General features: G+C 43.0%; 1 protein-coding gene and 1 long non-coding RNA gene across 4 annotated transcripts in view; both read left to right on the forward strand.

Moving 5' to 3' along the window:
- Positions 1-21,405, forward strand: part of LOC308072681 — a 279,091-nt gene that overhangs the window by 44,140 nt on the left and 213,546 nt on the right. The gene's annotated exons all lie outside the window — the stretch shown is intronic.
- Positions 6,183-21,405, forward strand: part of NGEF (neuronal guanine nucleotide exchange factor) — a 46,307-nt gene continuing 31,084 nt past the window's right edge. Inside the window, exons 1-2 of one of the 3 annotated variants that reach the window (XM_080409750.1) lie at positions 6,183-13,032; positions 16,428-16,542. In XM_080409750.1, the coding sequence (XP_080265876.1) occupies positions 12,765-13,032; positions 16,428-16,542 (383 nt within the window). In that variant the 5' untranslated portion in view covers positions 6,183-12,764. Of the gene's footprint in view, positions 13,033-15,137; positions 15,149-16,427; positions 16,543-21,405 lie in introns of those variants that run through there. The other 2 variants (XM_080409748.1, XM_080409749.1) reach the window with 2 other exon arrangements.

Raw genomic sequence — 21,405 nt, forward strand, 5'->3', positions numbered from 1 at the left:
TTTGATTTCCACCAGGAGGAGTAAGCAAAGAATCATGCTGTCAGTGTGTCCCAGTAAATAATAGACTTCAACAACTTATTTTTTCTCCTTGTGGAAGGAACTGGTCAAATTCCAAAAAATACTCCCTTGACCCAAAGGGCAGCAACATCACCTCACAGCAGACCTGTAAGCCTTCTGACACTGCATGGTGAGTTGTGGGTTTGTCACAGGGAAGCTTCCTTACTCTCAGAGAGACAATGTCCAATAAACAGCCTGCCTATGGTACACATTACACCATTTTTCCACTTACTTCACCCATTTGGAACAGAAGAAAATAAATATGCTTTATTTTTGTAACAAAACAAATGGCACAATCTATGGGAAGCAAAGGAAGAGAGATGGTGAGACTCACATATGAAAAGGGGATTGTAGAAGCAGGATTTATTTAGCTCTCAAAACAGCAACACTGGGAAAGAGTCACTGGAGCAATTTAATTACTGGAAAATGCAATAAAACTGGAATCCCTTGCTTCACATACTCTGCTGGGACACTCAGATAAGCAAGTCTGAAGCACAAGGCTAGCCAGATTCACCCTGGAGTGACTCTTGCAACAGAGAGGAGCCCAAATTCCAGTGCATCTTTTATTCCCATGTCCTGCTAGCTCACAGACCAGGATTACACAGGTCTGATGGTGACCTTGATTAATCATTACAGGATTCATTGCTGACAGCCCTCCATGCCCAGGCCAGGCCCTCAGCTGATCTAAAGGGACACTGACAGTGGTGATCATGAAGCTATGGTGACTGACATCAGATTAACAAAAGCTTCACTCAATGAACAGTTGGCCTTCCAAGGAGTAAGCTGGGCATATGGCCACATTTTAAAAGGAATAGGGTAACGTTGCAACCAATTAAAATACTTTGAGATGAACAAGACACTTGGCAAGTTCAGTGAACTTCAAAAAGGAAAACAAAAAATCAAAGGAAAAACTAACATCAAATTCAGCAGGTGATATGATGCTTTTTGTAAGAGTCATTCAAATGGCAAGCTTGAAAATACCAAGTGAGTTATCCAAGGATCGGGGAAAACTTCTCTCCTAAGTATAGCACTGCACAGGAATTATTGGTTTATTTGACTTCCTTTGATGCTTTGGTCCCTAAACTGCCCACAGAAGAGGAACACTCAAATAATAACAAGAAAGCCCAGTGGAGAGAACAGCAAATATAAGCACAACCTGAATAAGAAATCAAAGTATTTCAAGGGAGAAAATTGTAAAAGGCATTTGTATGAACAGATCCAAAAAGCCTTAAAATAAAACCAGGCTGGCTCTGCTATATCCACCTCGGTGCTCAGGTATGTGAACAGACATGAAATTAAAAAATGGCAACCTAAAAATAGTCATAAACATTTAGGTCTTTTCATCTCAAATGACTGTGAATAATGTAAAGCAAGAGCAGTTTCTCAGCCAGTGGGCCTTAAAAGTGTAAGTAAATACAATTTACTGTTTCCTCTTTTTTGGGTTTAGAGATTTGGACCAAACTTTTATCCAATTGTTAAAGATTTATATGGGGGGTTTAACAATGCCCTGTCATTAAGCCTTTGGCACAAGCAGTGCAAAGGACGTTCAGGGCATATTTGTACCAACTTATCTGGGTAAAGGGAAGGCTGTTCCTTTAAATTATGTTTGCTGTGACTCTGGAAACTGAGCAAACAAAAGTCTGAGGGAAACTTCACTCTTAAGCAGAACTGACAGAAGGTACAAGCACTGAAGGACAGGGATCTTCTGTAGGACATAACTGCCTGTGGATTCACAACTGAATTGCAAATCTCTACCAACTTGGAGGAGTTTAGTCCAGACTTGTTGGACATGCCTCATCCCAATGGCAAATGAGAGACTGGTTTGGCCCCTGACTGTCAGGTGAGTAAAAACTTATTCTGGGGGGGAATGCTGGAAGAGGAACGGTCTGAGGAAGAAACCTCAGGCCACAAAGGCACAGATCTAGTGCCCAAGAAAGAACCGACAGCTCTACAAGCAAAGTCACATGAAGGAGTCCTGTGCAACCCAGACAGAGCACAGCCATGACGCTGTTCAAATCCTGTCTGACAGAGAGGTGAGACACCACTGGCATAGCTTGACAGGCGTAAAAACTGCTGCAGGGAGGAAGCCTAGTCAGAAAGGAGACCCAGCCTGCACACAGAACAGGCATTAATGTGACCAACTAAACAGCAAACATCCCCTAAACCAACCAACCGAACTGTGCGTCTTTTTCCAGGGGCAGGACAAGTTGTGATTTTTCCTGGCAAATGTTTATGTGTGATCTTCCCTTAAAAAAATATATAAATTAAATAAAGAAAGGAAATATGAAAACCAGCCTGTTCTCTTCCTAACGCCAGGCTGATCCTTCCCCTTAGCTGATCTTTCCTTTCACTCTCAGGAGACCGGTAGCTGTGTATCCAGTGTGGCTGTGAACTCTGTCCAGCAATTATGTATATTTTTAAATGCATAAAGTAAACAGGGACTCAAATTTCCTAAGAACAAGCTAGCTCTTGAGATATTAAACTATCAACAGATTCAACCCTTACAGTGGGGCTGCCACCTCCAGATCTAGTTTAAAGTAGGAAATTGCACTAAAATAACAACAATAAAAAAACCTAAAATGTTTCGCTGAACCTGCAAGAAGGACTAATTGGCTGGCATTCATTTTAAGAGATGGACAGAAATTTTGTTCAGGTCTGGTTTTCTCCAGACTTGAATTGGGACTGATAAATCCAATCCGCTTTAAGACCAACCGTAAATACAGGAGTATGTGTGAAATGCCACAGTAATTGCCAGAAAAGAAGAGCCCAGAGACAAAGAACCCATTGTCCCACACTGCTATAATTTGGAGAGGTCACTTGCAAGACAATGTAAAATGCTTTAACTATATAACTACCATCATCTGACCCTGAGTATGTGGCCAGTGACTGGGGTTTTCACCCCTTTTGGAAACAGCTGGTTCTATAATTTCCATAGGCAATTTTAATTTTTCACACAATAGTGCCTGGAGACAAACTATTTCACGTTTCCAAGCAGCACCCCATGGAAGTAGTCCCATTAGGTCTAAAATAAGAAAAACTGACAAGACTTAGTAAAACCTAGAACACTCTAGAAACTTCATCTCCTCCCCACCTTCTCTTCCCTAGCCAAAATCATCTTTGAAACAGATGCCTATGAAATAACAGGTCTAGCAGGTTACGCAATCCACAAAAATTGGACTTTGCTGTTCCAAAAGGGAGCAATTCCTGGAACAAGGATCCCTTCTTAGGAGAAATTGCAGCCAGCTAAAATAAAACTTAGGAAGAGCAACAGGGACACTGAGGAGCTAGAAGTCTAGACAAAGTACCTGCTTGTCACTTGGGGACAGAAATGTAGGAAATATCAAATGAAAAATAACTAAAAAGGACAGAATACCCAAACTGGTTGATTTTCTCTTTACATTATTGTCCAGAGCTCTTTTGAACCCATCGGGCTATGTCATGTCATGCAAGAGCACTTACACTCCTACTCCAAGTAACTCATAAGAAAAAAAGACTATGGAAGAAGTATAGGAATATTCATAACCTATAGTATACCGCTCGCAGTGTGGAGAGGGGAAACTAAGACTCAGGAAAATCCCTGACGTACTCAAGATTGCCCAGGGAACTGCAGCAGAGCTGAGAAATTACATCTGCTCTGACAGGACCCATCTCACTGCCACAGCTGTGAGATTCACTACCCTTATCCCAGCCTTCCTCTTTGTGTGCTTAAAAACTGGGGGTGGAGAGGAGGGTAACAATTGCAGCTAGAAGGAAAGGTCTGAAAGGAAAAAGTTTGGCAGTCTTTCACAACACTTGGGTAAAGTGAGCTACAGAGTTATGGTTGAGGAGATCATGTCACTTGTTTGACAAAAGAATGAAGGCTTACTGTGGATGCACATGCAGCCAGAGAGCACCGCACGTGCTCCTGTTTTTCTACAGTGCAATGCTGTCTAGTGCTGTAGCTGGAAAACTAGAGGCAAGGGCTGGGGGGTGGGGGGTGGGAGCTTCTGAATGCGGTTGCCTAAGCCCTGAGCTAGTACCCCAGTGCTAGGACAGAGGAGACTGCTCTGCACTGGGAGCTGCCGTCCTGCAAGCTTCCCTTCTGCCAGGGTCCTCCCCTGGGGCTAAAAAGAGCCCTCCTGGAGGGGAAGTTTTGTATGACTGATGCTGTTTGCTGCACGGTTTCCAGAGTTGCCTATCAAGTATTTTTCCCGAGTTACTAAAGACACGTGCAGAGTAACAGGCTATAAGAATAGTATCAGCTTATGTCAGGTTTGAAATTAGCTGAAATTAGCTTGATGCAGTTGACAAGGATAGCCTGGCACAGCAGTACTGCAAACCTGCCTGACATTTCCAACCAGTAGAAACCAGTCTAACAGGTCTCTGATGTCTTACTGACTTCTGGCTCCCTTGCAGCTACAAATTTGCAAGCAGATTCACCAAAGAGGCACTCTTTGGACCCTCCACCCAATAACCACTGAGGGAAGAAAAACTGAGAGCTCTACTATTCCTTGATCAACAAAATCAGCTGCCTTCTTTCCCTGCTTCTGTATGGAAGCTTTCAAATAAAACCCCCTTTGAGTTCTTAACTTCTTTGCAGTTCAAATAACCACCCATGCTCATTTCTTCCATAACAAGTGTCTCATAAGCAACCAGCAAATCTAGAAATAGAAATGCGTATAATAGTTTTCCCCAAGAGAAGTGCAGGTGTCTGCCCTAGGCCTGTCTGCTTACTGAGTCTGTCTAGAAAAGCTTCAACCAAGACATCTGTTAACCTCCTCTTCTAAGCATCTTGGCATTACTAAACTTCTCTGCTTTCAGCAAGGCACTAGGCCCAGGACATTATTTCTCATACTGTGTTCTTCACTAAACCATTTCATCGCAGACTAGACTTTCTATACCTGAGTCCTTTAATTTTTTAAGTGTAAGCTTTTATGTTGCATGTTCTTTCCATGGCTAGAAGGCTTCAGACAGTCCAAACAGAAGAGAACAAACAAAACAGAACAAGGACTCACAACACCTATGTGCAACCCTGTAAAACAGGAGACATCTCCAGGCAGACTGTTGAGGGTCACGTTGTGTACTTGCATAGTACATTGGTATCTTACGCTTTGAGGCTATGTCCTGAGATTTGCACCTAGCCCTGAGCTGATAGTCATGTACTCCCTCCTAGCCTAGGAGCTGCAGTGATTTGTTTTTTAATTATTCACTTACCTTCCAAGGATAAGCCTGAAAAACCTCAAGCGTTTTAGACCACAGCTACTTAGCAACAATTTCACCAGTATCTTCTAAGCAGAAATAAGGAATGGGATGGCATCAGGAGCAACATTTCATAAGCAGCAGAAAAAAGGAAAGGGGGCTTCCTCTAGAGGCAGGAGTTCTTAGGAGTATAGACAGAGATTTCAGTGATGTCAGAGGAACAGGATGAATTTTATACATTTTACCTCCCAGGACTCTGTCAAAATCTTCAGGCAAGGATATACTTTCACCATTGCATGTACACTAATTTAAGGAAAGGAATAAATATAAGGTCAGGTTTTTGTTTAATTAGATTTAAGAGCTTATAATGAAAACCAGAAGAGCTTGTAGATTTCCACTTCTGCTCTTCTTTATGCTTTAAAAAGTAGGTTGACTCCCCCTACACAGCTGGAGATCACGTGTGTGTTTATATATGCATATATATGTGTACTTATACATATATGTAGAACAGCTCCAGAAGGGGAATTCTTTAACAGCTATAGCCCATAGCTATGTCTACTGCATGAGACCCAAGAGATGAAGCATGGAACGCAATGGGATAGGGCTGGACCACTCTGAGATGCATGGATTGAGCAGAGTTTACAATTATTAGTGGCATACAAGAAAGCACGTGTTTTTCATGACTATTTTTGAATCAAAGAGAATCACCAAACAGTCAAAACCATAAATCATAAATATATGCAATTATTTAGTGTTATTTTTTAAGTAGATATTGATATATATTAGTTAATTAACACAAAGTAGCTGCTATAAATACTCCATGTTTCATGCAGAGGGAATTGTGTGAAGGCATGTATCCTTTTCTGTTAAGTAACCATTTATAGGACACGCTCATTTTGTGTCTATGTTTACTTCTACACATATGGTGCTTACTTCTACAGTAGAAGTAAGAAGAAGGTATGCTTACTTCTACACATAGAAGGTCCTACAATGCCAAACTTAATTCTGGAAATATTTTTAGACCTAGCAAAGCCATTTGAGTAATTTTTAGCCATTTTAAAATGCACTGGTTTCTCTCTCCAAGCCCCGTTCACTTGGTCTCATGGTGTCTAAAGCACATGGCTTTGGACGCTGTATCAAACAGATCCAACATATTTATTTTTAGTCTCTGAAATGTTTCTAAACCAAGTTCTCTGTAACATATGTGCAAGACATAAAGGTTTTATTGTCACAAGCATGTAATGAACTGCATAATTGTCTCTTGGTTTTGCTTGCTATAAATAAGGTGTCATCACTAAATCACAGCAATAAAACCATTCTGTTACCTTTCTCTCCTGGAAGAATTTCTCAAAGTCAGAGTGGTTGTACTTTGATTCTGTTAGGATTGGTGACAGAATTCAATCTTAGTACAAAATGTTTGTTTTCTGGAACCATGTGGGGTCAAGCAATTTGATCTCCTTTCAAGCCAGCATCCCCAAATGTACAGTCTACTTTTCTCTGGCTTCTGCTGTGAACCTCTTTGGTTTGTGTCTCGCTTTCTGGTCAGTCTGTTCTCATGCTCCTCCCATTTTTCTCCACCCCTGTGCCTTAATCAAATAATACCTTGACCTTGCACCTGAATAGTTCAAATTCCTTAGTGAAATGTCATGTACCTTGCTTTGGACAGGGACATGTGCTTAACTGTCTCTCGCCACCACCTAAAAGAAAGGGTCAGGTTTGTTAACACTTCCAGGGAGGGTTATGCCAACCAGTAACAGTGAAAACATAAATATATGTGTCGTCAGGCAGCTCAGGGCCCTGAAGGCTTTAGGTTAAGGTGTTACAGTGCCCAGCTGCCTGTGCATCCTTCTGCTGGAAGTTATTTCCCCTGCATCTCAACAGGACACGTGAGAGTGCCTCACTTACACCGGCTTAAAGCCTGTGCATTAGCTTAAACCACTGATGAGGCTAAATGAATTCATAGCTACATCTGCCGAAAGCTAAATCTGCCAGAGCCTAGGGCTGAGTCTGTGGGTGTTACTATTCCCCTGGCTCAGACAGAAATATCTCCCCATGCAAATGCAGGACTGAGCCTGTGTGGAGCCCCAGTGCCTTCAGCAGGGCCCACCCGCGCATGGCACTCCTTAAGGGATCAGCACCCACGTGAGCAAGAACAGCAGCTGATGAGTAAGGCCTGCTGCTGGAGTTTGGACTGTGCCCCATCCCGACAGAGCTGGTTTTGCCTCATTATGATGCAGAGTGAAAGAGTTTAGTGGAGATGACATTCCACTCCACTTAAAACCAAGGAAGAGGGGAAAAAAATTCAGTGCCTAATACATGAGCAGGGATGTAATGGGGGACTGATGGCAGTGGGAGGCAGAGATTTGTTTTCAGTTTGCACAAGACTTTCAAAATAATTAAAACACTTCAGAAAGAAGCTGGTCAGATGCGGCTGAATTGGCATTTGCATGTGCATTCAGATTGTATTTAAAGGAAAAATATTAAAGGAACCATGTTAACTAAGAAGGCTTAAAGACAAAATATTGTCTTAAAAGAGCTCCATGTGGTTCATCAAATATACGTGGAAGGTGCACCCCTACCTTAAGTGTGCAAAACCTTCCAGATGAGTCATTAATAAGGCTTATACTTGAAACAACTTCAATACAAAAGAAGGAAGAAAAGATTATATGACCTTCTGCATTTCTACGGCATAAACACCCTACAGCCAAGACACTAATTTCTGCATTGAGCCCCAAAACTTTCTGCTGAGCTATACATAATTTAAAGGGGCATCCAGTCATGAATGGATTAAAGGTGATGGCAAAACTAGCACACTGCTAGATAACTCAGCATAGGGGTTCAGTGTCCTGTGTGTGCCTGTGTGTGCCTCCCTGCCTTCTGGCGGGACACAATCCTTGCATATTTTGGGTGCCCACTCGGGCTCATCAATACTGTTATCTTGTCCCTGGTGGCGGTAGGGACATGTTATACAATCAGAAAAGGGCAATTAATTTTCTATGACTATATGCCCCTATATAGAACAACCATACAGTCAAGTTGTATTCATACCTGTTATTTCCTGCTTTGAAACATCCCTGAGTTGCATATCTGGAGATTTCAGCCTGTCTCTAATACTAATTTAGCAATCTTCATTACCCTTCCAGACTAGGCATTGGCATTGTGTAACACTGGCAAATAGAGCATTTTTAAATTCAAAGTCATTAGGCATTTTTTAAGTATATACTTTCTCACTACAGTACTTCACACTTTTCAGTCAGACAATACACTTCCAATCTTAAAGGGGACTTAGGAAGTTAATGAGGCACTGGATCCACCAGCAAGCAGAGCCACTAGGCTCACCCTGCTGCCTCCCTTCTATTGCAGGGAAGGCTGAGTGCAGGGAGCCAGCCAAGTCCCACGCAAACAATTGCCTCATGGCAGTGGAAGGGACCATGCAGAAGAAATCCTCCCAGAGGGAGAGAGGCTGTCAGCTCAGGGCCAGAACCAGGCTTAACAAAACAGCCCACTACTTAGGGCAGCAAACTGGCCATGATCCAGCTGCCTGCTCTGCTGTGCTGGAGCCCTGGGAAACTGCTGCTGAGAGAGGGGTCAGGGCATGCGGAGCAGCAGGTTCAGCAGGGAGAGGAGGTGGCTTTTCCCAGCAGCTAAGGCACCGCTTGCACCCCTCCTGTTTCAGCAACAGCTGAGGCAGCCAGCCTGACTTTCTGGGGCTGCCAGCCCCCAGCAGCTCCTTCTGCTACTGGTGCGCACTGGGGCTGCCACCAGCAACAGACCACACAGTCTGCCTCTACCATGGCTTGTGCAGCTGCACCTGCCTGGCATGTCATAGGACTAGCAAAAAGGAAGAGATGATCAGCCAGTGCTAGAATATGCCTCCTGCTCCAGACTTCCAGATGAAACTCTGCACAGACTAAAACCATTTGATTTGCAGCTCTACATAGCTGCAATCTCAGTTTTCAGGCTGCAGCTTCTGCTACTAAAAACATTCTTATCTTTGGTTAGATCTAACTGATTAAAAGGAGTTGCTCTTTTGATACACCTGATACCCTTTGAATCCCTGTCAGCCCACTCTCTTTGTTACAAGATGGATCAGCAGTTAGTTGACATGCACTGCTAGACCATGCCTTGCAAACACATCCAGTCCCACTCTCCCAGAAGCAGGAGCAGTCCCTGTTTCCCCCACACATCTGTGCATCCAGGTCCACACCGCTCTAGGAACCTCAATCCCTTTTACAATTTTTGTTAGCATTTTACCTAACATCCCCAAGTTCAACTGTTCCTGTACAAATTCATAGCATTTGCTGGTAAATGCCATTTCTTTTACATTGGCAAGTAAAATTTCTATACAGTCAAATTCCTGTAGGCTGAATTATGTGTGAGTCAAAATGCATATCTCTAGTGTTGCTGTAAGTGCATCACTTGCTGGTTTTACTGTTGTTATCTTTCTCTTTTTCCCTACAGATTGGTACTTTGATCTTCTTGAACTATGGGGAAGTATGTTTGCATGCAAAGCACATTCAGGTAGGTGGTAACACTGCAGCAAGACATGTGATCTCAAGATGGCATGTGAATATACTTGGGATGGGTTACTCCTGATGCAAGACCTGACACTCACCTACTCGCAACTATTAGAGGTGAATACCTTCTTCAAAAATTCCCTACAAACACTCACACAGGGATAGTTATGGTCCACGCCTGCTTGAATCATTCATTCTCTGTCATGTCACTGAATAGCTTGACTGCTACCAGAATAATGTAATACTAAGCTTGAATGTATCCTTTAAACTCATTCCAATTTTTTATACACCTAAAGCAACTTCAAAAGCCAGGACTATTTGAGTGACATATCAGTAAATGGTTTCTCTATAATATCTTGGAGTATCCGTTTCGGAATCGAAAGCATTGCCTTCAGAAGTACATTCTGTTCTTGAAGAAAGTAAAAAAATACATATTGCTTATAGCCACCACAGTAAACAAGTGTCCCCTCACCACTGCCTCTCCCCTCCCAGAAGACATGGAAGTCTTTCTCACATCCACTGCTGTATTCACTTCTGGTCAAACACCTTGTTTGTTAGGGACCGTTTGGTAGCCTGACAGCAAGCTAACTGTTCAGGATGGACACCCTTCATTCCTCTGACGGACCAAAGATAACTACACTGGTTTGATAGGGCTACTGAACACATACTTACATCAGCTGGGCAACCCAGCTGAGTGAGTTTCACTTAGCCATGCAGAAGGCTCCTTCTGTACCAAGTATCTTTGTAAAAGTCCAACAACAACATCCATGGACTTTCATATTCACCAGATGAGTGAAAGGGGAAAACAGTCTTCATGCATTCGTCCATTCCCCTCACCCCACCTCACACACATCTATTAGTCTAACAATTCTTTTGGAGATATACATGGTATTGAAGTTACTCCTGACTAGTAAGCAGCTCCTGTCAAAACTTTAATTGTTTTTCAAGAAAACAGCAGCAGCAATTTGCTAAGCATTGCAAACTGTGTCAGCATTGCAAAGACCACAAAAGAGAGACAGGTCTCTGCCCCAGCCTGAGTAACAAGGGGTGGCCACTTGGAGCACATAGGAACTTTGATATAGAGGAGATTGTTACAGGTTCATCTTCTTGAGCAGCAAGGCATAGAACAGTTTATAGGAGGGAAATAAATAAAAAAATAATCAGTTGATAGACTTTAGGGTTAGGAAGGATTATAGGTGTAACATTAATTGTGGTCCAGTTAACAGAAATACTTCTATCACAGCTGCAAGGATCAAGCCTTTGGGCCTTTAGTTTTGGGACAGTAAGGATGGCACAGGAAAAGAAACAGCCTCTCTTTCTTTTCAAGCTGTCCCAACAGCAGCTGTTTTTATTTTGCTGTTCCACTGAGCCACAGAAACCAGCTTAGTGAATCTCTACACCTCAGAGTAATTTACAAACCAAACTTAACACCACAACCAACAAATGGGTCCTTCATACACTTCCAGTAACACTGGAAACAGTCCCAGAGCAACCACCAGCTCCAAACAGTGCAAAAGTCTTGGCAGAATTGAAGTCAGGATCCAAATTTAGCAGCTATGAGCTGCATGCAGTGGTTCAGGTCATGAAAGGAAAAAGCAGACTTTCTCATCTGTAGAGCCAGGAAGCAGAGCAACTTAGGCCCAGTGCATGATTTCAGGTAATGACCCTCCCTTTATAAGGATAAAACATAGGGCCCTCAAAAATATTTGAAAGCAGAGGATTAGCAGATGATGTCCCAACTGTCCATGATGTGCCAGGGTCAGCTGGAGTGACACTGGGGGCAAGCAAGAAAAAGGTTTGTGGCACACATGGGTTCATAGAGATTGTAGAAGACCCAGAACAAAACCTGAGAGTTACCTTCTAGATTATCTTTTATATTAGATGTACTGTATTGTAGCAAACCAGTGATATGTATAACTTCTCAAAACAGCATCTAATGACTAATCCATAGCACTATTTTATGCCCTTCTCTCAGTGAACTGTCAATTTTATATTCACATTTCCTATACAGCATTTCTTTCTACTATTCCTGATAGCCCCATCAGTCATAAAATCATGTTATGTACTTAGAAAGGCTTTGACAGCTGTAAGAATTCAACAATACAAAGCCAGCAGCGAACACTTAAGTAATCGGTTCACATTTTATCCAGTCTTGCACAGGCTGAAGGTTCAGCTGCTGTTTTGTTGTTGTACTGATTTGCCTCCCAAAAAATGCGTGGGCGCACTGGCGTAGACCATGTGCTGACAGACAGAGCAGCAGGACCCCTGTGCTGAAGTCCCCATGTCACTGAGAGGGTGCATTAGCACTTAAGTGAGGGCAACTTCGGGAAACAGAATCAAATCTTTGTGCTCTCCATTGCTACATTATCTTGCCTCTTCTACCTTCACTTCTCGACATTCATGTTTTTTTCTGCATTTATCTGCACCACAGGAGTGTTGTTAGTAAGTGTTAGAGGCACCCAGCCCTGTAAAAGCCATTAATTCTTCTATTACAGGGAGAAGTACACAGATAATAAACAGATTAACAGAGCTTTCTCTTCAGCTTTTACTTTCTATTCTGTAACATTTTCACCCCCAAAACCAAGGACATGGCCATTACTTGTATGCACTCTAAATCAACTAGTAATCTACTGCTCACAAGTGACAGAAGGGAGTGGCATCAATTGAGCAAATAGGACATCTTTCCAGTAACATCTGTAGCACTACAATGTGTCATGGCAGGACAACCATGAGCATGGCAAAGCAACATTCGGGAGGTTAGAATAAGGCTTTTAAGATAATGATCTCAGACAAAAAAATCTGGAAAGTCTCCATTATCCTAAACAGATAATGTACTATAGCCTCTAAACTAACCAGATTGTTGTCCTCTCTTTTCCTATTTTGTTGTGTATTGTTCCTCTGTTTCCAGCTCTAAATCAGATAAAGCTGATGGAGTTGTGGAGGCTACCTGTCTTCTGCTGCTCTGCCACTGATCAGTCATCTCAGTTGCCATAGACACAAGATCTGGAAGCCATGGCTGGGCATGGGAGAAAAGCCACCAGCAGGCTCTCTGCCGGTGGGTTCCGGCAGGGCCTTTCTCAGCAGGTGCTGAGAGAGGCAGGGTCAGTCTCTGAAAGTGAGGAAGAGTCAGAAGGTGCTAAGCCAGTAACCCACGAGAGGGACTTGCACACACATTACATTGCCATTCAAAGAAATTCCAGGTACTACCGGTCCATGAGGCTGCCAAGCAGAGAGAAAAGAAAATCTTCGAGAGAGGCAATGCACCTGGGGCATGTTACAGGTGAGTACTGACCCGAACGGAACAATACTTCCTTTTCCAGTGAGATTAGGAACTACAGGAGTCACTGAGATTAGAAAAGGGACAGGGAAGGTAGGAACTGGCTCAGCAGTCAGCACATTACAGTACATCACTGCCCTACAGCACAGCTGGCAGAGGGGCACCATCCTTCTTTGTTTAGCCTGAATGCAAAATGGTTGGATACTTAAACGTGCTTCATGGCAGAGAATATAAACAAATGTGGGACTCTGCTCTGCTACCCCTCTGCTCTCTAAGAGAAAAGTAATTTGAACAGGGAAGGACATGAAGCTGTCAATGAAGTAGGAACTTCTTTAGCCTACAGAAAGGACATATTCTAGTGAGAGCTATACAAGTAACTGTATGGCAAGCTGCATGGCATATAGAGGAAACAGCCAGCAAAAACAGCAGTATGTTTAGGGACCAAGCCTGTGGAAATTGCAATAGACTGTTATGAGAGAGGAGCAAGACTTCTCTGAAAATGCAGTTGCTGCCACCTTGTATTGAAGACAGCTGTAAGAAACACCTAAGCTCCCTTTGAGACAGGAGGCTGAAATAACAGGAACACCATCCAGAACATAAATGCACGCAGCCATGGCTTCAGTAGAAATGGAACGAGTTGGCTTTCTCCAAGTATGAACAGTACGGAGCATGACTGCAAGGCCAGGCTTTCACTGAGCTGGCACCTTGTCTAAGCAGCTGTCTGTGAAAGAAACAGGAGAAAGATATGAGAAGCTGAAGAGAGAGCCAGGAAAGGAGCTATTGCAACACACTCAGAAGCACTGGAAACAGGGCTGCAAAAAAAACCTGGAAGTGGTTTTAATCTAAACACTAAATGGGAGAGACCTGGAACTGTGAACACAGAAAACGCCCTTTGCTTCATCTCCCAGGTGTTCAGAGAAACTGAGTTTTATACCTTCTTGTAAATAAAAGGAATCACAGCAAAAATACCTATCGTATCTTCAAATCATAATTAACAGAAACAACACAGTGGACTCTGAACTTTGGCTAGCTGCATGAATTGAAATGATACAATGTTTGATTGCTCTGCAAGCCACTGAAAGCTATTGTTCTGTTACACAGTAGTGAAACTCAGTGCTTCAGCTCCTGAAAGCAGACCAAGTTCTCTAAGCGAACAGCAGACATCCTCCACCCCAAATAAAGGAGGTCTGAGAAATGTCCCCAAGAAAATAGGTGTCTCCTGCCTGTCTCACCAAGGGAGCCACGTTATTTCAGCAGTATAAAGGCCCATTCAACCCTGCGGCATGGACAGAAGGAAAGTTCCCTCCCTTCTCCAAGTTTCCAAGCAGACAGCAGCAGAGCAAAGAGCTCCTGTTTAATATTCTGCTACTGTTGCAATGAGGTTTGTGGATAAACTGAGCCTCGCCTATGCCAGAGCAGAACTGCTCTCCGCCCTGCCAGTGCAGCAGCAGGACCAGAGGAGCAGAGTCATCCTCTCACCGCTTTCCCAGAGCACTGCTGCAGAGCAAGCAGAGAAGACACTCGCCCTCTCTCCTGCTGCCTGAGCATCACAGCATCCAGACCGCTGCTGAGGAGGCCCTCACCCATTACCTACTGCTACCACTGTAGCAGGACCAGCACAGGACGCACTTTCTTCACACATCTGCAGCATCGCGGCATCAGGACAATGGCAGGGAGAACATCACTCCTGTCTAGCCAGTGTCATTGAGGAAGGACAAGCTAAAAGAAGGGCTTCTCTCTTAGCAGCTCATTAGAGCATCCACAGAAGCTGACCTACGCTTCCCTCTCACACCCCCCACCCCCCACCCTTCTCTGCTGAAACAGGATTTGTTCCAAACAGGGCATTTTCTTCCACATCTGCAATTGTTCAGCAAGACACACTGGGAACACTTCTTTTCTCCAGTCTGTTTCTCCAGTATGACTGTAGCAAGTCCAGCTCAGAGCTACAGCTTTTAAATTCAGCTAGGATTGTGTAAGCAGCTCTTCTGCCCTATCCCTCTACTCCACTGATTCCATCCTCTCTCCCTGAAACTGGACAGCAGTGCTTCTACACCAGCCTCATTTGTAGCAGGAACTTCTTCTGACAGCATTTGCTGACGTGCATGGAAGCAAGGGATGGGTGAGCTCTTTTATCTTGACTTCAAACCCATTTGAACAGCAGCTATCCAACAGTCTGACTCAAGCTCACATGTTAACCTGTTCTCATTTTGCTTAGGGAATGTGGGGGGAGGGGAGGAGAAGGGAAAGAAGAAGAAAGGAAGAGAGGGAAAGATACAGGGGGAAATACAGAGTAAGATACAAAATGGGGAAAATAAAGACTCAAGAAATGAGAATACAAAAAAATAATTTAAAAGAATGTAAATCTAGCACAGAGAAAGGCTTTTATATAGGCACCCTTTGCACCAGCCAAGTTTTGGCTTATAGCCTAGGAGCTGTAAAACATAATAGATGCTTTCCTTTAACTGGAAAAAGAGTTTGTTTTTTAAAGCACTTTCCTCTGACAGAAGGATAAAGTGTTTAAACTATTCAAAAGGCAAAGAAAATAACTCAAACTAGCATTTCAAAAGCCCTTGGCACTGTTATAGGGAGTTTTAAAAGTCTGGATTTCACCCTTTCCCTCTGAAAGATTGTAGCATTGATTAAAAGGGTGCATCAGAAACCGGATTCAGTCTGAACATTGACGTGCCTGCGCTGCCACCAGTTTGAAATGCAAACAGAATTATGACTTAGACAAAAATATTTCTAATAAAAACCAACAAGGCCATTTATCAACAAGCCTCAAACAACAGGAGGTTTCATTAGAAAAGTGAGATGCATCCTCTCCTGCCAAGTACTGCAGTAGTAAGCCATGGACTTAATACAACTTTGGCTCCCTGTGAAAGGATCAGAGGGTCATCTGAGGGAAACTGGAGAAGCAATTAAAAGTAAAGCTCCTGTCTCACCCAAATCTAGCCTTGATTTATCCAGTAAACTGAACATCTAGTGTGTGCCTGCAAGCAGAGCAGTAACGAAGCCCTGACTTGGAAAACTAAATTGGCATGCACAGGCACACACAGCTAAGCCTCTTCTGCTTAAAGCATTACACTGAAAATCACTGATGTTGGGACCCAGTTTTCAGTGGTGAGAGCGCTGCTCGCATAAGAACTGATATTGTATATCTGCCTTCACTTTTTCTCAATTGCATTTGCAGCTGTGACAAAAGCTGTACAGTCTTGCACTGTGCAAGCTGATGACACTTCAGTCTTGTTTGAAAATCCAAGCTAAAGCATCACTGTCTTTGTGTCTGTGGTCTTCCTGTTACCTTTGGTGTAAGCAAACCACTACATACAGTAAAAGTAGAGATGACCCTTAAGAAAATAACCATTTTAACATCCTCTTGGCTTTCTCTTACATCACAGGGTCACTCAAAAACAATGAGCCCGTCAAAGAGCCTCTGAATGTTTTACCTCGTAAGGGATCACCATCTCCAGTAAACTCTGATAAGACAGCGTTAGATGAACTATGGATCCAAAGGTAAGGAAGTGCACGCCAGGGTATTCACCGTGCCTCCTCTGGCAATATGGTCTGAGTGGTGTCAGTGCAAGAATGCCTTTTTTGGGAAGGACAGCTGAACTAAGCCATAGCTCTGAATCCATGCCTTCTCACCTTGACTGGTAGCACTGTTTTCAGTCTTAATGATATATATCATATAGTACTAGCATTGTGGTATAGACAGTCTTATCAGTATGAGTTTGGAGAAGGGAGTGAAGAAAAAAGGGGGAAGAAAATGATAATGGGGAGGATGGAAAAAAGGGGGATCTGACGTAGGATCACCCAGCAGTGTAAGCAAAGCAGGCAGACTGCCTTAAGCAGCTTGTTGAGAGAATAAGGAATGCCTGTGAGCATTTCCTTATGGAACATCCCAACATAAGGGTGATCCCCTTCTTGGCCTTCCCAGAGGGCTCTACCGAAGCCTGTTACATAACCCCACATGGAAAACAGCATTTTATAGCTGAAGAAGTAGCTACAAAGATGCTTTCTAAAGCACTCTGTTTGCTGTTTACTTTGAAGAACTGACAGGCAACAGAGGCAACAGTGAGGTAGCCCTTTTTGGCTTAAATCCCTCAACGACCTAGGTCCAGCAAAAGATCCTGATCCCACAACCCATAGATTTACATACCTCCCACAAATTTACCCTCACCCCTGCTCTCTTGCCACTGCAGCCGGCCAGAGAGAAAGGAGCAGCTACCTAGCCTTACCTTTTCAAATATGACTGAGATATTCTCCCAGACTCCCTCTCCAGCTCCTCATCTCTTGTGTGTGTAACTATGAGATAGTACTTACTCGTACTGTAGAAGATAAAACTGGAAGTGCTAAACAGTTTCTCCCTGAAGGTGCATGCATTATGCTGCTCCGTGTGGTCCTAATTACTGAGCCCAGCTGTGTTGCTGTAATGCAAGTGCCTTTCCAGGCACCTTTCCTTAATGGAGAGGACTCCAGTAAAAAAAAATTTAGCCAAACTGTCAAGTTGTATTTAAGTAAATTAATTGCCCTGGCTAAAATTGATTGCCCTTTGGCATTAAACTGAGCATATGAAACTAGACAGTTAGAGTCTGCTGCAATGTCAAACCCATCTGTCTTCCTCTCCTTGCAGCATAATCATCACTGTCAGTCTCTGACATCCTGACACTGCCACTTAGGCAGCTCTGAAACATACAAATTCTGATTCTCCCAGGAGCTGGAAACAATGAGCCTGAGCTGAGAGTCAGTTTTATCAAAGATGCTGTGGTGCACAGAGTTTGACAGGTCAGTACAGGTTAAGTCATGTGTCTGCTGAGAGCAGGCAATGCAGCTGCTGAGTGGCATCCTCTCTTGAAACCAAGCAGAGAAATTTGACAGAGAAAGAGACCAGAGTTCCAGCTCAAACTGAGTCCATATCCTCCTCTTCCTTTCTCCAAAATATCAGCTGTAATTTATAAGAGAACCACTAGAAATCTGCATTGTGAAAAGCCTGCAGGAGCCTAAGGATATTGCCATTATTTGCATTAATCACTGTTCCCCCCTTCTATTGGGAAGAGAGGCCATTGTGCAGATGAGACATCTAAAATACTATCACTGGTCTCAACAAATGCATGTAATCTCTCCCCAAAAGAATAAAACTGGTACCTATTAGCTAAGAGTTCTTCTGAAAGCAGAAGCTAGTAGTTCTACAGAAAGGACAGAATAGGCACCTCCATCCAGCACTGGGAAGGTTCATGGTGTTCTCAGGAGTGAAGCCACACAGTCCTGAGGGCAGCTGGGCCATCAGGGCTGCATCTCTTCACATTTGGCAGCATCCTACAGCAACTGTATAAATACTAGGGCTGGGCAAGCACTATCCCTTCTCCTTGTGATAACCAGCAGGTCTGACACAAATGGGTTCTTCACAGGTAGGGATGTCACTTCACATATAGCCATGCTACATAATTTAGGACAGGGAGTAAATACAGCTGGGGAACATAGAAAACAGCTCAGGAAAGGGAACTGTTATCTGCATTGTACTCAGGCAGAATACAGACGTTAACACTCTGATTAAGGAAAAGCACCACAGGCTCCTTCAAACCCACTGGTGACTTGAATCTATGTGTCATTCAGAGCTCTGAGAATAGTAGCGTAGTTCATTGATCTCAGAACATTAATGTCTGAAAATAAGATGACCTCAAACATTATTGCTAGTGTTCCAAAATCTGCCATATGCCCTCCATAAGATACTACTATAGAGCATTTTTATGTCAAACTATTCTCAAATGTTATTTTCCTCATGATTCTTCTCCTACGGGATGCCCAGCTCCCCCTAAGCACTCTAGAGTTCTCCACAACATCCTGTGGCTCCCACCCAGTCTTCCACATTGTACAAAGATCCAAACCCCTCACATGATGAGCCACCACCTGACAACTTGGCTGACTTGCCCTGACCTTGTGCTGAGCTGCTAGCACAACTTCTATTTTACAGAGTAACCAGAGCCAAAGACCTGGAAGGAACTGAACTCAACCAAAGCTGCTCCTTCCCAGTGTGATCAATCCTTTCAGCTTCAGAGTGGCAGCAGTTGTGCAGACTGAGATCACAGAAAGCCATCACAGAAAAACATGCACCCAGAGTGTCCATCCACAACACGTCAGCCTCAGCTGAAAGCAACTCACACAGAGACCAGAAAACTAGTCATTTCAAACTCTGGAAAGGAGATTCACTAATCAGTGTCTACCTTGTATTACCAGCTAACAGGATGTTGACTTCTCCTCATTTCTAATACCACACAGATATTTTAGTGGCATGACTGTGTTATTTACCTACCATTTCCCACTGAGTCAGATTCCAAAAATGATATGTCTTTATTGTGTGCCACTAGATACAGTGGAAGAGAGACTCAGTGTGAAATTTCATGTTGCAAAGCTCACTGGGAGGTCATTGGTCTACCAGTGCAGAGCAAACTATTTCTTTAGGCTGGTTATGAAACCTCTAATTCAGAGGAACAAGGATCATCTAAAAATCATTTGATGATGTTTGATCTGAGCTCAAAGACTAGAAGTAATACAACAGTGAATGCAAAGTCACCTTCAGCAGCAAAAGCGAATACAACTTGTTTGAATTCATGCAAACACCTTACTAGGAAGAAACAGGACGCATGTAAACTAGCAGAGCACTCTGAAGGATCCCTGTGTGAATTTGGGTTAGCATCTCTTAGCACAGCACTATTTGTCCTAAGCAGCAGAGGGCACTGCTCTTATAGGCTGATTTAACCAGAAAATCGGAGAAAGCCTATAGAGAGGCTGAGACCTGTGTTGCAAAAGGTCTTATACCATACTCGAGCAGTTTCTTTCTATTCATGAAATAAATTTCATAGTCACTTCTTCTCCATGCTGCCAATGGTACTTTAATTTGCAAGTGGTGAAGTCAGGAATAGCTGGTGCAAACACATGACCAAACCTTTATATTTTGTCACACAACAATTTTTGCCATTTAGTGCTAGATAGACAATGTTTTTCTTATCCCTCTTTCTGTACAATATAAATCTTAAAAATTCTAAGAGCAACAGTATTTGCAGGGAGATTAATTTTAAGAACTAATACATTGTCAGTAAACTGTAGGTACTAAAATATTACTGTCAAAATCTCATCTTTCACAGGATCATACAGAATTGTAAGCAATAACATACACAATTCTAATTAAATATCCTTCCAGCCTCCAGCCAATGAGATCCCAATCCCAGTCTGCCCAACTATTCCACCCAGTCTCTGCTTGTCAAATTTTTCGGCCCACTCATGGTTTCATTACCTGGCAAGATCTCAGCTTCACCATCCAGCTCTCCCAATCTGATCTGCTTCATCTCAACGTACCCTGACCCTCAGGTCCTCAACCAGTCTCTTGTTTTAATTCTTTTCTATCAGCTTCAGCTTGTAATTCCCCACATAATTTCCTCATCTTACTGTTTCCCAGACACAGTATTCCTCTATCTTCCCTCCTGCAGCTCGTATCAGTGTCCTACTGCTCTCCAGGCTCTTCACCCTTTGGCTCCTGATACAGTCTTAGTCTCCCACCACTCCTTGAGCTCCAGTGCCATATTTTTACAGCCTTTCCAACTCACCATTTCCTGAAGCACCCATCTGTGGGCGAGTTCCTCTCTTCATAGCAGTCTCCTGGTCCAGAAGTAGACCCCTCTCTTTCCACACTTGAGTCTTGCTCCCCATCTTTTTCAGTCAAGTAGATTTCTCATTGTGCTGTCCAGACCCATCACAAGGATCACTGAGGATACAGCAGAAATGGCCTTTATTCACAGTGCCTAGAACTGGACCAGGCAGTTTTTACAGCTGCAATATCAGAAATTATTCTCTCAGCCCTGAGCATCCATGGGCATCGACTCAGGGATTGTAGATGCTAAAATCTAAGTCTAAAGTTTGTGTGTATTGCAGAGTGGGAAAGGGCCTATGATTTCTATGGATTTTCATAAGTGTGGCAAAGACGAAGCCCTGGCAAACCCTGAATTTCAATTTGTCTTTCAACAGAAACCAAAGCTTCTCAAAGGATAGAAAAACAAGTTTTTGCTTTCATTGACTAGAGATCCAATAATATTTTCCTAAGCCTAAGGAATTAATAATTGTTTTTAATATACAAAAAGTAACCTGTCTATGGCAGCTGATCAGTAACTACAACTGTAACGCTGATGATGATCATCATCAAAAGGTTAGAAGCACCTAAAGGTAAGGATCTCATAACAGGAAGTTCTGAACAGTTTTACTTATCGATAAGGTTGCCAGCCCTAACAGATACAATTAAGGTATTTTGACGAAAGCTTAAGGAGGTTCAGGAGAACAGATATGCTCTTGGCCTTTAGGATCTAAAAATATTAGGGATGAGGAGTT

This window comes from Falco punctatus, assembly GCF_963210335.1.
Source record: "Falco punctatus genome assembly, chromosome: 13".
In the NCBI taxonomy this organism is placed as follows: domain Eukaryota; kingdom Metazoa; phylum Chordata; class Aves; order Falconiformes; family Falconidae; genus Falco; species Falco punctatus.